Genomic DNA, 16243 nt, shown 5'->3' with positions numbered 1-16243 from the left:
ACCTAAAATCATTCCAGCGTGTACCCTACTTCAGGAAAAACTGGACCAAATGAACCTCACAATGTCACACAGCCAAAATCTCAACCCAGGTCCCATCTCCAAATCCAGTGCTCTTTCTGCCACAATGCTGATCCCTTGACCACGCCCTGGCTCAGGTTAACTTTGTCAGGGGAGCAAGCAGAGGATGTTTCTCAAGATAACAGAGTGATGGCAGACAACAGATGGCTCGAGGGCTGACTCCTTCAAGCAGTTAATGAAGCCCTGGGCAAGGGTCCCTGGATTTAATCACCAGAGTGCAGTGCAGACCTACTCTAAATTGTTCTAGGAGCAGTTGGAGTTTTCCTCCAGAACAGCCCAAGGCCAGTTATGGTTGGCCTAAGGGGCAGTGTTAGCACCTGGAGACAGTGGAACAGAAGCAGATAATCACCATCTTCAAGGCGGAAGGACGGTGCAGAGTTCCCGTGCCGTGATCTGGTATAGCTTATGCTGAGCCAAAATGTCAGTTTATTCAGGTCTTTTCTAAAGTGTTGCTTTCAAAGCGAAATGTACCTCTCACTTGATACCTGGATAAATTTTGTCTTGTTTCAAACTCTAGCTCCTTTCGTAGGCTGCAGAAAGACTTAGCTACAAGAGGTACTTACAAGGGACGGGGCTCTATAGTAAGCGCTTTTCACGCATTATTTCATTTACTCCTCAGTCCAACTCTATGAAGCGTGAACTGTTATTGCACCAGGTTTACAGAAAAAGGACCCGAGGGTTACAGTTCTTACAGTTACTTGGTGGTAGAGCGAGGAGTGAATTTCTGCACCGTCCGCTAGAATCCACTTAAACCATTACTATCCTCTAATCCCCAAATCCCTCTGCCGTTCAGTGAACTCAGAAATTCCACATCTTTCAACTCTCGGTTTGCTCGTTTGATTTCTTTAAAAAATAAAAATTAGGGACTTCCCTGGCGGTCCAGTGGTTAAGACTCCACGCTCCCAATGCAGGTTCAATCCCTGGTCGGGGAACTAAGAATCCGCAAGCCGCAGGGTGTGGCCAAAAAAAAAGCTAACACAATATTGTAAATTAACTATACGTCAATAAAAATTTTTTTTAAATAAAAATTTAAAAAGAGACCATGTGTTGGTTTTTAGGGGTCAAAAACAGGTGGGCAATGGAATGAATTGAAAGCGAGCATTGATGAGTGATTATAAATTCAGCTTCTGATTAGGAGCTTTTAGAAAGCTTAGAAATGTAGATTTCTTGATAAACACAGCACCGCTTCCAATTAAAGCCTTAATCAATGAATTTCGACTACGGATGTGATGAGGAGGACAACAGATGACACTGAGATTCTCGTGCTCCACGGGAGACCACAAACATACACTTCATTCTGATTCCTATCACGATCTAAGCTCCTGGAGAGAGACCTATTGCCGTGCCAAGGAGTCGGGCTAAGGTAGGATGTTATACCTTCTGTCTGAGGCCCATTTTCATCAAGTAAAAATTGTGGAAAGAAAGCAAGGTGAGTCATCTTCAAGCAGCTGACAGACACCCGGGTTCTTCTATTTCACCCAGGAAAGAGGTGAGGGGACATCTGTGCAGTGGGAGGTCAGGGGAGAATCACCCAAACTGCTTTTAAAACTCTCCAATGGCCAGGCCACACCCTGGACCAATTAAGTCAGAATCTGGTAGTGAGACCCCGGCAGCAGCATTTTCTCTAAAGCTCTCCAGGTGATTTCCATTGTGATTCCTTGACTCTGGGTGAGTCAAGGTTGAACCAGTGATCTGGGGGGAATTGCCAGCCAAGGGCAAGATGGACAAGTTTCCCTGGCTCCAGCCACTGGCGGCTTCTATAAAGGCTCTTGATGCGTATTTTGATGTGTATCTTGATGTGTATCAGGACTCAATAAGGGAAGCAGAACCAGCGTGAGTTACGGGGCAAGGGATGCATTATCGGAATTAGACCTGTCACAATCGTGGGAGGAGCTGTGGAGGTGGAGGTCAGGGAAGGGGAGGTGAGGGCCAAAGGAGACACCAGCCAGCCCATCTGAGAAGTCAGGCACGTGTAGCTGGCAAGGTGGGGCGGCAGGGGGGCCAAGTGGACGGGTCCTTGCCAGGCTGTTGCCTTGTCTGCCCAGTGTCTAGAAGACACGGGGCCACCGTTGGTCAGGAAGACAAGATGGACCGAAGCAGAGAGTGAGGATGAGCTGGAACTTCTGTACCTGGCTACCTCCATGGTCTAACCATGGTGGCCCTTAAAGGGTCGACACTGCTGCTTCCCTTCTGCCTCCCAGAATCTCCCACCTTTTACTTGGAGCAATGTAGGGAAAGGGATTCTGGGAAGTAGAGTTCTCAGCGTAGCTAAGTTTTCAACAGAACATTCCAGCACAGACTAGAAAGAACAGAAATAAAGATAGGTTAATAAAGGTGTAAGAAATTGGGGAAATGTTAATACCTTAATAGCTGGTACCCAAGTTCCTCTTGGGGAGGAGATTTTGCTGGGAATCATAGCTTGACAAACACCTGGGGTAGTGTTCCCATGAACCCAAGCATCTTTTGGTGCCATGGCTTCTTGGAAGAAGGTGAAACAGCTCTGCAAGGACAGGGAGAGGAATTTGTCTTACTTGGAATGGAGGGAGCTGAGACAAAGGAGAAGAACAAGGAGGGTGGTGAGATTGGGCCAAGAAAAAGAACTGCCTGGCACAGGGTGGTGAAAAGGACCTTATTAGCCAGGAATGTCAAATGTGGATTTTTTAACTGTTTGCTGTGAAGAGCTCAGTGCAACCCCTTTCACGATCCTTAGTTCTACAACGCCTCCAATGGGAGTAGCATAGGGCTTTGTTTTGTTTTGTTGTTATGGAAAGTGGTGAAGCATCTGAGTTTCATATCCACACAGCTGGGGGTCCAGGACCCAGGAAACCAAGCCTAGGGGCAGAGAGGAACCCGCTGGATATTCACAGACACCATCGCCATGGATTTTGGTTTTCTCCAGGCTGTGGCAACATGGGTGGGAGGTATTTCTCCAGGGGTCTGGAGAGTAGACACCCAGGGTATAAGAAGATGTGGCATCTTACTACGGTCCCAGTTCAGCGGGGCAGCTTGAGGACTGGAATGGGAATGTCATGGCCAAGTTCATTTTCTGCTTTTGGGGGCCCCAGTCTCCCTTGTTTGCTGCTCTTAAGGCAGTTGTGCTGTCCTTCCCACCGAAGTATGGCTTTCTCTGCTCACCCACAGTCTTTGGTTTGCAAATCTCCCATCACCTAACTGGCCCAGTCTCTCTGTATCCCAGGAGAGAGACTCTGATTGGCCCAAGCTAAGCCAATGTGGACCAGTGAGCTCTGGCTTGGAGGAGGGGGGCAGGGAGAGGCCGGAAACCACCCCCCCCATGTGGGGCTGGTTCTCTAAGGAGGGGAGGTGGGCAGGGAGGCAACCACTGGCACTGCGTGAACACAGCAGAGTGGGGCTCTGGGGTCAGGCTGCGGAGCTAGAATCCCAGCCCTGCTCAGTCTTAGCTGGGTGATCTTGGGCAAGCCTCTTAACTTCTGCAAAACTCAGTCTCCTCGTTTGTAAAATGTGGCTTGTAATTAGTAAAACCTGCCTCATCAGGTTGCTGTGAAGATGAAACCTGATCCACATAAAAAGTCTAGCATTGTGCCTGGCACATGTATGTGCTCGAGAGTCATTAGATAAATTAGTAATAATGACAACACTGAGAATTGACCATAGATAGCACCTCAGCACCTGCTACCCTACTCCACCGCCCATCTGAAGCTTCCATCTCTCACTCTGGAGACATCCAGATTTTGTCTCCTCCCCTGGACTCCATTAGGGCAAATCCTCATCTGTATTCCTTATTGCACGTGCTTGTTGAATGAAGGAAGAAATAAATAAATGCTTGGATATCCCCAGGTATGGAAACTCATTACCTCCCAAGGTCCCAACTTTTAGAGCTCCAAATATCTGGAAAGGCCTCTTTCATGCTGGGATGGTAACTGGATTCACTGCAGCATTTGTGGTTCTAGTTCCACAAAGAAGAAACCAACTCCTTCTTCCACATGACAGTCCTTCAGATGTTTCAAGACAAATTTCAGGTGCCCCGAGTCACCACCCCCTCTCTTGTCTGTATGTACCTCCATGTCATGGAAGAGACCTTCACTCGCCCCTCCAATCTCCTCCCTTCTCCTGTGCCTCCTCTTCAAAATAAATAACCTACTACTAAAAACCAAGAACATAGGCCCAATGTCTGCTCTTACCAAGCATCTGTTAATTTCCAAATTCAATTTCTTCCTGAAGGAAAGGAAAGTAACATTTAATGAGCACTTATATTGTGGCAGGCACTATGGGGGGGCACTTAATAAACATTTACTCCTCAAAACCACCCTAGGAGGGCTTCCCTGGTGGCGCAGTGGTTGAGAATCCGCCTGCCAATGCAGGAGACACAGGTTCAAGCCCTGGTCTGGGAGGATCCCACATGCTGCGGAGCAACCAGGCCCGTGAGCCACAACTACTGAGCCTGCGCGTCTGGAGCCTGTGCTCCACAACAAGAGAGGCTGCGATAGTGAGAGGCCCGCGCACCGCGATGAAGAGTGGCCCCCGCTCTCTGCAACTAGAGAAAGCCCTCGCACAGAAACGAAGACCCAACACAGCAAAAATAAATAAATAAATAAATTTATTTAAAAAACAAAAACAAAAAAAACCACCCTAGGAGATATTGGCTGCATCCCCATTTGACAGATGAGGCAGCTGAGGCTCAGAGAGGTTAAGGTATCTGTTTGAGATTGCACAGCCTACAAATGGCAGAGCTAGAATTCAAAGGTAGGTGTAATATAATCTGGAGAAAGTTATAGGCCTCTCTTTTTATCAGAAAGCAACTCTGTCAAAGACCAGGACATTTAGTAATGAAAAAAACAGGCTGCCCTTCCTTTGGCAGAACCCAAACCAGGAATGTCTTGGATTGACCTAATCTCATTTGAAACCTCTGAGGAGTTTAGAGGACAAAAGGACCAAGAGTGGGCCAGAATTCCAGGAGCAAAGATCTGTGTAACTGATCACTCAATGACTAGCAGCCAATTAAAGTCAAAGATGTAAATCTGGATACTGTCTTAAAGAGTGGCTGTGCTGTGTAGACCCAAAACACGAAGGCAAATCTGTTAAGTTGTTTGTATTTTTCCCCCTCCCATTTCTCTTTGAGCAGCCTGTCCTGGAAATATCAAGAGAGGGCTGGTTCTTATTCGAAAAGAAATGAGGCCCAGGCAAGCATTATCTGATTCTGGGCTAAGTGCAGAGCAAAGAACTGAGTCCTCAATTGAGATCAAGTGATACGGACAAGCACCTCTCAACCCCAGCTGCCACTCAAATCAGCAGTTTTCCAGAGACAAGCAAAGAGAGGGGAAAACCCTTAATTGTCAGGCCACTGTGCATGCATTACTGAGCATGCTCTCTCTCTGTCTCATAAGATGCTTTTTTTTCCTTGGGAGATTTCAAAGAATGATTGCATCAGATGAAGCAATGCAGGTTCTCCATATAGTGTATGTTGGCTTCCCCTCCACTCGGCCTTGCCACGGCCATCCCTGTCACCATCACTGCCACCCTGGGAGTCCAGCTCTGCACTTAGCCCTTAAATGAATTGCCGTGGTCAGTTAACGTGATTGGCTGAATAACGTTCCTCCAAGATATCCCCATCCTAATCCCTGGAACCTGTGAATATGTTACCCTATATGGCAAATGGGATTTTGCAGGTGTGATTCAAGTAAGGCTCTTGGGATGGGGAGATTATCTTGGGTTATAAAGGTGGGCTGACGCCAGCAGAGATTGGACGATCCCACTCTGTGGTCTTTGAAGATGGAGGAAGGGACCGCCAGCAGGGAACATGAGGAACAAGGCTCTAGAAGCTGGAAAGGGCTCAGAAAAGTATCCTCCCCTGTAGCCTACAGAAGGAGTTTAGCCCTGCTGACACTTTGATGGCAGCCCAATGAACCCCAATTCAGACTTCTGGTCTCCAGAACGACAAGAGAATAAGTGTGTGGGGTTCTTTGTTTGTTTGTTTTGGTTTTTGTTGGCCATGCTGTGCAGCTTGCAGGGTTTTAATTCCCCGACCAGGGATTGAACCCGGGCCCTTGGCTGTGAAAGTGCAGAGTCCTAACCGCTGGACCACCAGGGAAGTCCCTGTATGTTAAGTCACCAACTTTGTCTAATTTGTTACAGCAGCCACAGGAAACTCATACACTTCGTAAAGTGTCTACACTGCAAGCTGCTATGTCACACAACCACTCTGTAGGAATACTATGGACTGACCCACTGGAAATGAGTCAGGCACTAAAAAAAGAAGGGAAGTCAAGCTCTTGCTCATTTATTAGGTAAATAGTCACAGAGCGCCTAACTCACACTGGCCACGTGTTGGGTGCTGCCGACCTTGCTGAGAGTGAAAACAGCTCAGGCTGTGTCCTCATCAGGGCCAGCGTCGAGCAGAAGAGAGATGGGGAACACGTACTCACACTGATGAACGTAGATGTATAAATGGAGGAAAGGCTTCTCCTTAGAAGACCCAAAGGATCTTGGTTATGGTGATAGGATGGGACACAGCCTGGGAAGTGCTGGGAAGGCTTCCCCTTGGAAGTGACCCTGGAGCTGAGTCCTGGGGGGAGGGGGAGAGTTAACCAGGCGGGAGGGGGGCATCCAGGCAGAGGGAACAGCCCTGACAAAAAGTCCCCCTTGGAGGGGGAGGGACTGAAAGGAGGTCCGTGGAGAGCAGGGGTGGGGGCTGCAGGGGGACAATGGATGAAGATGAAAAGGGGGGAGATGAGGTGGGAACAGACTGATATGAATGTTCTGGAATATGCCTCCTGACATTCATGTGTGGGAGTTTCTTCTATGATGATGGAAATGTTCTACAAAAATGTATGCTTTCCAGTGGGATAGCCATTAGCCATAATTGACGAAAGAACACCTGAAATGTGGCTAGGACTACTGAAGGACTGCATTTTAGGTTTTATTTAATTTTAATTAATTTAAATTGAAATAGTCACATGAGGCTAGTGCATACCCAACTATACAGAGCAGCTCTAGGGTATACCCAGGAGAGAAACTGCTGGATAGAGATATATACATATGTAGAGATAGATAGATAGATAGATATAAACTTCTTATAAGGATTCACAGGATTATAGAGGCTAAGTCCCACGATCTATAGTCTCCAACCTGGAGACCCAGGAGAACCAATGGTGTAAGTTCCAATCCAAAAGCTAGCAAGCCCAAGACCCAAAAGGAGTTGATTTTTCAGTTCGAGTCCAAAGGCAGGAAAAGATCGATGCCCCAGCTCATGCAGTCAGGCAGGCAAAGTTCCCTCTTACTCAGCCTTTTTGTTCTATTCAGGTCTTCAACAGATCGGATGAGGTCCACCCACACTGGGGAGGGCAATCTGCTTTATTCAGTCTACTGATTCAAATGTTAATCTATTCCAGAAACACCCTCACAGACACACCCAAAATAATGTTTCAACAAATACCTGCCACCCCATAGCTCAGTCATGTTGACACATAAAAGTAACCATCATAAGAGTCTAATACAGTGATCCCTTTCCCAGCTCACCAGGGCCCAGAGGAGATCCTTAGGGCCAAGAGCATGAAATCCTTTATGGTAAGACAGCCAGAGCTCCCTGAGAGAAGAATTTCCTTTCCTGAAGCTTGTTCTGACTTCGAGAAGCAACTTGAAACAGCAGAAGCCCATCGACTGGGGGATATTTTTTCTCCATTTGATCAGCCCAGATCCCCAACCTCATCCCTATTTCCCCAAACACTTAGAAATTCAGGGGGGTCTTTCCATTCAGAGGTCTCACCTGGGACATTCCCCATCCTCTCTAGCCTCACCGTCCCTTTCCTCTTCCCTCGAGGTCTCCTTCCTCCCTTTCTTCCCCAACTCCTCAAATTCTCGTATATTTTGTCCAAGACAAATTGCTTTTTAGATCTTTTGCAATTAAAGACATTTCTTCCCACCTGATATGTACAGTGGCTCTGACAACGCTGACCTGTTCTTAGGAGATGGTATTTAAAACCCAGAGTGCAACCAAAGTGTCTCGAAACTGCCTAACGTGGCTGAGAAGTGTCAAGTTACATAAATGCACATGCTTCATTTCACCCTTGGCTTGAAGCTTTTCCTAACAGGCTTCAGAATTATCAGCTCATTAAAGGGATAAAGAATGCAGGTGTATAAAATTTTTAAAAAATAACAACAACAATAATAAAGTCAAGGCCCCAGAATAGAGTTGGACTTGATGGGTGAGAGCCACTCCCCAGTTTCTTGGGGAGAGGGGTGTTTTCTCGGTCTTCTCTGGAGATAACGAAGCAGCCCTGTTCCTCTCTTCTCCCTCAAAGCACGGTATTAGCAGTTAAAGGAGGGAAGGGAATTTTGATGTGCTTATTACCTAGGAAGAGCCACCCACTTTCACGTGTCCTCTCTTTCCATCCCTTGCGACAACGCTGCCAGGGAAATATCAATGTCCCATTGTAAAGAGGGGAAAACTGAGGCTGGAACAGGCCAAAAGATTTTCTTTTTTAAAAAATATTTATTTATTTATTTGGCTGCACTGGATCTCAGTTGCAGCATGTGGGATCTAGTTCCCTGACCAGGGATCGAGCCCAGGGCCCCTGCATTGGGAGCGCGGAGTTTTAACCACTGGACTAACCAGGGAAGTCCCTTAAAGAAATTTTTTTTTTTTGGCCACGTGGCACGGCCTACAGAATTTTAGTTCCCTGACCAAGGATTGAACTGGGGCCCTCAGCAGTGAGACCCCGGAGTCCTAACCACTGGACCACCAGGGAATTCCCAACAGGGCAAAAGATTTGCTCCAGGGCCCAGAGTCGATAAGAAGTAGAACTGGGGTTCAAAACCAGTTGAGAGACCCTATAGCATCATGGTTGAGATCATGGACTCTGGACCCAGAATGCTGGGGTTATATCATCATCTGCTGTTTCACAGACCCTGGGCAGCCCGGGGCAAGTTACTTGACCTCTCTGTGCATTAGTTTCCTCATCTATAAAATGGGGAGGGAGGATGTTGTATGTCTAGTTGCAGTAAGGATAAAATGATCAATGCATGTAAAACACTTAGAACACTGCCCAGCATAGCAGGTATTTGAAAAGTTTACAAGTCATGTACTCTCTACCACCACACCCTGAACCTCTGCCAGGTTCTAGGGTGCGACCGCTTCACCGCACTTGGTCCTTCTTAATAAAATGATGTTACTTGGGTCCAAGCCCAGAGTCTGGAAATATTGGAACTCAAGGACTGTGCTCCTGAAATCTGTCCTTCACAAGCCCATCTCCCCTGCCAGCTGCAGCTCTGACTCATTAATTAGAAGCTGCCGCCGCCCAGAGCAAGCTGACAGACAGAGCCCACTGTCCCTTTATGACAATCCTGCAAGCGGGTGTAAAATGAAGATAACCGCCCCACACCTCTGAAGATAGTTAATTATCTGAAACCCAGATAAACAGCACAACCAGGACTGTAGAGAAGGTGCGAAAGAGCTGAGGCAGGCCAGTGGAGCTGCAGGAGGAGTTATGAAAAGCTAATGGTGTGAGTCAGCGCTGGAATTAAGGGTGAGAAAATGAGTCTGAGGTTGTTGACAGCCTCCGCAGGCCAGGATGGAGAGAGGCATGGAGATGGGGCAGCAGCGGGAGGGACTGGGAGGTGGGTGGCACGGAGGATCGAGGATGGAACAAAGGAGGCTTCAAGTTTTACCTCCTGGACATTTGCCGCCAATTAAAGCAGCGTTTTCGTGATGCTAAGGGATTTGGATTGACTCATCCAAATGAAGCTCGTAAAACTGCCAGATTCAAGAGGGAGATCTCTAAACACCAGTTAGCAACTTGGAAACCAAGGGACAAGCGAAGGGAGGACATTGAGAGCAGATGCATTGGGTGTGTGGTGGAGACACATGCCCACCGGGGTCACTCATAGCCCTTCTCTGAACCTGACCTCGTGAGCCTGAGGGAGAGCAGGTATGCTGGAGGCGCTCCTGCTTCATCCTTCCATTAGCAAGCATTTTTCGTAGGTTACGTGATAATGTGTGCACAGGGCTTAGCCAAGGCCTAGATCTGTGCTAAGGGTTCTATATATGTTGACTCTTGAGGTCCCTGAGAACCCTTAGAGGAATAAGGCACTATGTCAAATTCCCAGCAGGTAAACTTGAAAACCTTGACTAAGATGGAGCTCATCATTTTAGGCTTCAAATAAATCACTTCTCTCCAGAGAAAGGGTATGAAAAAGTCCAAAGCCTGACTCAATAGAATGACTTCTGTTTCCACCCGACTCAATTCAAGATGGCGCAGAACAAGACCAAACCCAATGTGGGATTGTGGGATTGTGGGCATCCAACCGGGAGTTTGTCTTTGCATTCTAGAAGAGCAAGGCAAAGAGAAAAGGCATCCTTCTGCTGGGAATAAATAACAGGCTAACTTAGCGTTCAGGGCTCTGCCTCTGAGACAGACACCTCAGGTTCAAGTCCCAATTCCACCCATATTAGCTGTTGACCTTGAAAATGTTATTTCACCTCTCTAACTTCAGTTTCCTTATCCATAAAATAGAAGGAATAGAACCACTCCCTCAGGGGTCTTATGAGGATTCAAAAAGCTAAAATAAGTGAGCAAATGCATACAACACACAGAGCACGTGTGTAGTATAACAGTGCCTGTGGTAAACAGCAGTTCTTTTGAAGCCTGTCATGTGCCCAAGGTCACAGACAAGTATGCAAGAGAGCCAGGATGACCCTGAACCCACTCTCATGAGTTCACGCTGAGAGGAAGGCAGAACAAGCAGAAGCTGTGAGTCCCAGGGGAAAGGGCAAGACAGAGGAGCCAAGAAAATGGAAACCCATGAAAGAATAATGCTGAACGTTGGGGGTGTTGGGACAGCAGCCTTTAAACCCATTCTCGAAAGAATCAACATCGCAGGAGACGGTCAAGTGAGAAGACACCCTCAGCCGTGCAATATGATCTGACTCATACAGTCTGCACGGGAGCTGAGGGTATTAACTTGATTACTTCCCAGCAGGTGTGACAAAACCAATCTCCCCCTGGTTATTACAGCTACAGTCATTGGGACTATTTCAGTCAAGGGCTGTCACATTCCCGTCACTCCGAGCTTCCCCACCTGAGCCTATAAATGCTTAGTACAGTCTGAAATTCTATTTCCCTCTTACCCTATTCCAATGGGTCTCGTGTGTGTGTGTGTGTGTGTGTGTGTGTGTGTGTGTGTGTGTGTGAAGGGAAGCTATTGGGGTCAGGATGGAGTGTGAAAGAACAATTTTTGCACATTCAACAAATACTAATTGGCCTAATAAGTGCCAGGCAGTGTTCAAGGTGCTGGGAAAATCCAACAGTGAAGATGAGACATAGGATCCCTGCCTTCAGGAGCTTATACTCTTTAAGGCATTATCTTGGCAGATATATTCCGAGCTTCCCTCCTTCCTTCATTCCTTCCCTCCCTCCCTCTTTCCAACCTTCCTTCACTTATTCACTCACTTAATAAAAACTCTGGAGTCAGGCTGCATCCTACCTTGGCTACTTATTACCTAATGCAACCTTGGGTAAATTTCTTAACCTCCAATTCCCTCTTCTCTAAAATGGAGGCAAGAATAGGACCCACCTGCACCATAAGCCCTACAGGGAGGTGAGGGCCTGGCTCTGAGAAAGAGCCAGGAAACTGAATTCAAGAATGGTCCGCACACAGCCTGTTAGCCCGGGAGGCTGCAGATCATCATCTGATGAGGTGTTTATCCAGGTCTGAGTGGGCCATGATCTCTACCCTGGCCATCCTGGAGCCCATCACGCATCTCTGAGATTGACAAGGTGGTGCACCTCCAGGCAAGGCTACATACTCTAAAGGCGGGACCTGGGGGGAGCCCTCATTATCATCTACCTCTGTCTGCAGGCTGCTAGCAAGACTTCCGGGGGCCAAGAAGCCAGCCCCTCCCCTGGAGTATGTCACTGAGCCCCCAGAATATGTCCTGACTGCACTGACATCCTTCTGTATGTTTTAGATAATTTGATTCATTCAAGTGTCTACTGTTGACATTTGTCTCTAAGCAGTTGGACTCACGGGCAATGTGGGGAAATTTAGTGAGGTCACAAGTCAAGAGCTTAGTGCAGTGCCTGGCCCAGGGCTAGAGCTTGCGTGTTAGCTAATCTTGTCACTGAGCACTTGCTGTGCGTGTGCCAGGTGCGGGGATAATATGTACAGACACACACACGCATGCACACACACACACACACAATGCAAAGGTCAGTAAATGAGCAATGACAGCCATCGTCACAAAAGCAACCTTGGCCCCTCTGAGCACCCACAGGCTGAAGGGAGCTCTTCAGTACTTTAAAGAACTCACATTCTCTGTCTCCCTTCCTTTTAAAACACGGGGAGTGTATTGCAAACACTAGTGATATGTTTTTAATGTTAGAAACAATGTGTAAGAAGCTTAATGATAGTTTTGGAACAAAATATAAGTTCTGTGCTCTTTGAGAATATAAAAAATAAAAATTGGAAGCATAAAAATAGAAAAAAGACAGGAAAGCAAGACCCAGGCACTAATTTAATCATCTTGTATAGGGCCATATATTGACTAATGGTTATATACTAAGAAATAGAGGAATAGATACCCACGTCTCTAGGTGGTTGTGAGAATGTATGTAATACCTTCATCCCGGTGCCTGGCACACAGCAATAAAGAGTAAATGTCAGGTTCTCCGGTGTCCTCCCCCTCCACACCCCTTCCTTTTCTCCGCCACCTCCGCCAGGCACTCACATAAACCTGAGCTCAGACTCCCGCCGGACCAAGACTTCCCGGAGACGCTGGATTTTCACCATCTCCAGCTCGATCTCCTCTGGCCTCATGGTTGTCTCTGCCATGGAGATGATGTCCAGCTGATCTGTGCAGGAGACACAAAACGCAGGCATCAGGACCCCAAGGCTGCATGGGTTTTCAAGAATTCCCTCTGGACAGCCTCCTCTTTGCCCCAGCAACCTTCATACCCCAAGAAGGCACACAGATCTCTGCCAGTGTTGCAAGTGTGTATTTGTGAGCCAGCCCTTTGGAAACTGGAAAGCACGTTTCCATAGGAACCCTGTTACAAGGCAAGAGGAGGCTCAGGCGGGGTCACCAAAACTTGTTCAAGGTTATACATATGGCCTTGACAGGCCTGCCTGGTCCCGGCTTCTGAGCCTCTGGTCCCTTTGACCATGGCCTTTTCACCCTCTCCCAGTCGCCAAAGACCGATGCCAACTTCAGGCAGAAAAAAGTTTATAATAATTATTTTAGGGTTTCCCTGGTGGCGCAGTGGTTGAGAATCTGCCTGCCAATGCAGGGGACACGGGTTCGAGCCCTGGTCTGGGAAGATCCCACATGCCGCAGAGCAACTAGGCCCCTGAGCCACAATTACTGAGCCTGCGCGTCTGGAGCCTGTGCTCCGCAACAAGAGAGGCCAAGAGAGGCCGCGATAGTGAGAAGCCCGCGCACCGCGATGAAGAGTGGCCTCCACTTGCCACAACCAGAGAAAGCCCTCGCACAGAAACAAAGACCCAACACAGCCATACAATAAATAAATAAATAAATAAATAAATAAATAATTTTTAAAAAATAACTATTTTAGCAATACCATTAATAATTATAGGAATACTAAGTAATATAATAGTAATATGAAATAATACGGGTTTATTGTAGAAAATTCAGATAATACAGATAAGCAAAAGAGAACAAAGTAGAAAGTCACCTATAACCCCACTGCCCAGAGGGAACAACTATCCACATTTTGATGGACATTCTTCTGATCTTATATTTATAATTAGAGTTATATATATTGCCATATAAGTAAAACCATATATTAAAAAACTATATATATAACCATATATATATACCACATACATATAGCCATGTATATTATCATATATATAGAAAGATGCTATATATATGCCTATATATAAATGTATCTGCATGTATGTATGTATATATGCATGTATGTTAGTTCACTAGGGCTATCATAACAAAACAACAGAAGCTGAACAGCTTAAACTACAGACATTTATTTTCTCCCGGTTCTGGAGGCTGGAAGTCCCAGATCAAGGTCTGGCAGGGTCAGCTTCTGGTGAGAGCTCTCTTCATGGCTTGTAGACAGCCGCCTTCTCACTGTACTCACATGGACTCTTTGTGTTCATGCAGAGAGAGAGCTCCCTGGTGTGTCTTCTTATAAGGACATTAATCCTATGGGATCAGGGCCCCACCCTTAATGACCTCATTTAATCTCAGTTACTTTCCCATCTCCAAATCAGCCACACTGGGAATTAGGGCCCCAACATATGAATTCGTGGGGGACATAAACACTCAATCCATAATAGTACGTATGCGTGTATATATGTATATACATAGTTCCTCATATATTGCCGCTAACATCTTGGTGTACATTCTTCCAGTGCACACATATGGTAATTTATGTGATTATATATATTATATAGGTAGTGTGCATATATAGGGTAATATATATGGTTTTATACATGTGTTTTATATATATAATGTTATATATAAACACATCTATACTTTTTTAAAGAGTGGAAAAACATACACAAAGATGTTAGTAGTTAGATGTTATATATCGGGCTTCCCTGGTGGCGCAATGGTTAAGAATCAGCCTGCCAATGCAGGGGACATGGGTTCGAGCCCTGGTCTGGGAAGATCCCACATGCTGAGGAGCAACTAAGCCCGTGCACCACAACTACTGAGCCTGCGCTCTAGAGCCCGAGAGCCACAACTACTGAGCCCGCATGCCACAACTACTGAAGCCTGCGCACCTAGAGCCTGTGCTCCGCAACAAGAGAAGCCACCACAGTGAGAAGCTCACGCATCGCAACGAAGAGTAGCCCCCGCTCGCCGCAACTAGAGAAAGCCCACGCACAGCAACAAAGACCCAACTCAGCCATAAATTAAAAAAAAAAAAAGTAAATAAATAAGTAAAAAAAAAAAGGACCAAGTTAAATTTAAAAAAATAAAAAAGATGCCATATATTTATACGTATGTTATACACACACATATACCATCATGGAGGTCTGGTTTTTGTAATATAAAGTTAGGGTCTCACCATTTTATTACCTGCTCTTTTCACTTAATGACATTTCACGAGCGTTTCCACACGTCCTTGGTTGCTCTTCCCTGGCAGCAGTGTGAAAGGCTGTGTGGTGTCTATTTGTGTCTGTATCATGAATCACTTCACCAAATCCCAGACACTTAGGTTGTTTGCTGTTTCCCCCACTAGAAGAAGCAGCCCTGTGATGAGCATTCTCAGAGATCAATCTCCGCGTGCCTCTAAGAGGTGCCTTTAGGCCACATTTCCAGAGTGAATGGCTGGGTTTGGAAGGATGCAGTAGTCTACTGCTCTTCATGGGTAGAGAAGGAGATGTAGGGAAGGAATGTTCTTCCTTTACTCCGAGGTCTACATCACATCACCTGCATCTGCTAACTCCTTCCACCCTGGGCTGTTGTGAGGATTGAATTAACCAAGGCATGTCACGCTTGATGAATGGTTACGATTACCTTTGTTATTACCCCACTATGCCACGCCATCTCTTTTAATCCTCACCACAAGCCAGAAGGACAAGGATGTTCTCTTTCTTAGTAAATAAGGAAAATAGCTCAAAGCTGGCAAGGGAAGGGGCTGAGCCCAGGTCTGCCTCTAAAACACATGCTCTTTGCCCCGTCATTGCTGCCCCTTCCTCACACAGGCATTCTGAGTCCGATACCCCCCTATCCATTCACATCTTAGGGTCGAAGGCGGTGTCTTACTTTTCTGTGGCCGCCGTAACAAATCACCACAAATTGGGTGGCTTAGGACAGCAGGAATTCATTCTTTCACAGTTCTGGAGGCCAGAAGCAGGTCTGTGTTTCCTCCAAAGGCTCTAGGGGAGGCTCCTTCCTTGCCTCTTCCAGATCCTGGTGGCTCCTGGCAATCTTTGGCTTGTGGCAGCATCACTCCAACCTCTGCCTCTGTTTTCACATAGCCTTCTTCCCTGTGGCTCTGTGTATCCTCCTCTGTCCTTTACTGTCTCATTGCACTTAGGGCCCACCCTAATTCAGTATGATCTCATTTTAATCTTTATCTTAATTCTCCCTGCAAAGACCTTATTTCCAAGTAAGGTCATATTCTGAGGTTCTGGGTAGATATGACTTTTCTTCGGAGGACACTATTTAATCCACTACAGTGATGAATGGTCACAAGCGTACAAG

General features: G+C 46.6%; 1 protein-coding gene across 5 annotated transcripts in view; it reads right to left on the bottom strand.

The window, feature by feature from the left end:
* LOC309613672 (bMERB domain-containing protein 1-like) overlaps window positions 1-16243 on the bottom strand; it is a 168492-nt gene that overhangs the window by 36326 nt on the left and 115923 nt on the right. For all 5 annotated transcript variants that reach the window (XM_082360770.1, XM_082360766.1, XM_082360767.1 and 2 more), the window contains one exon: window positions 12779-12902. In XM_082360770.1, coding sequence (XP_082216896.1) covers window positions 12779-12902 — 124 coding nt within the window. The remainder of the gene's footprint in view (window positions 1-12778; window positions 12903-16243) is intronic.

This window comes from Balaenoptera borealis, assembly GCF_965194805.1.
Source record: "Balaenoptera borealis genome assembly, chromosome: 16".
Classification (NCBI taxonomy): Eukaryota; Metazoa; Chordata; class Mammalia; order Artiodactyla; family Balaenopteridae; genus Balaenoptera; species Balaenoptera borealis.
Note: the sequence above shows the minus strand (reverse complement) of the source record. Positions and strands in the feature narration are given on the sequence as shown.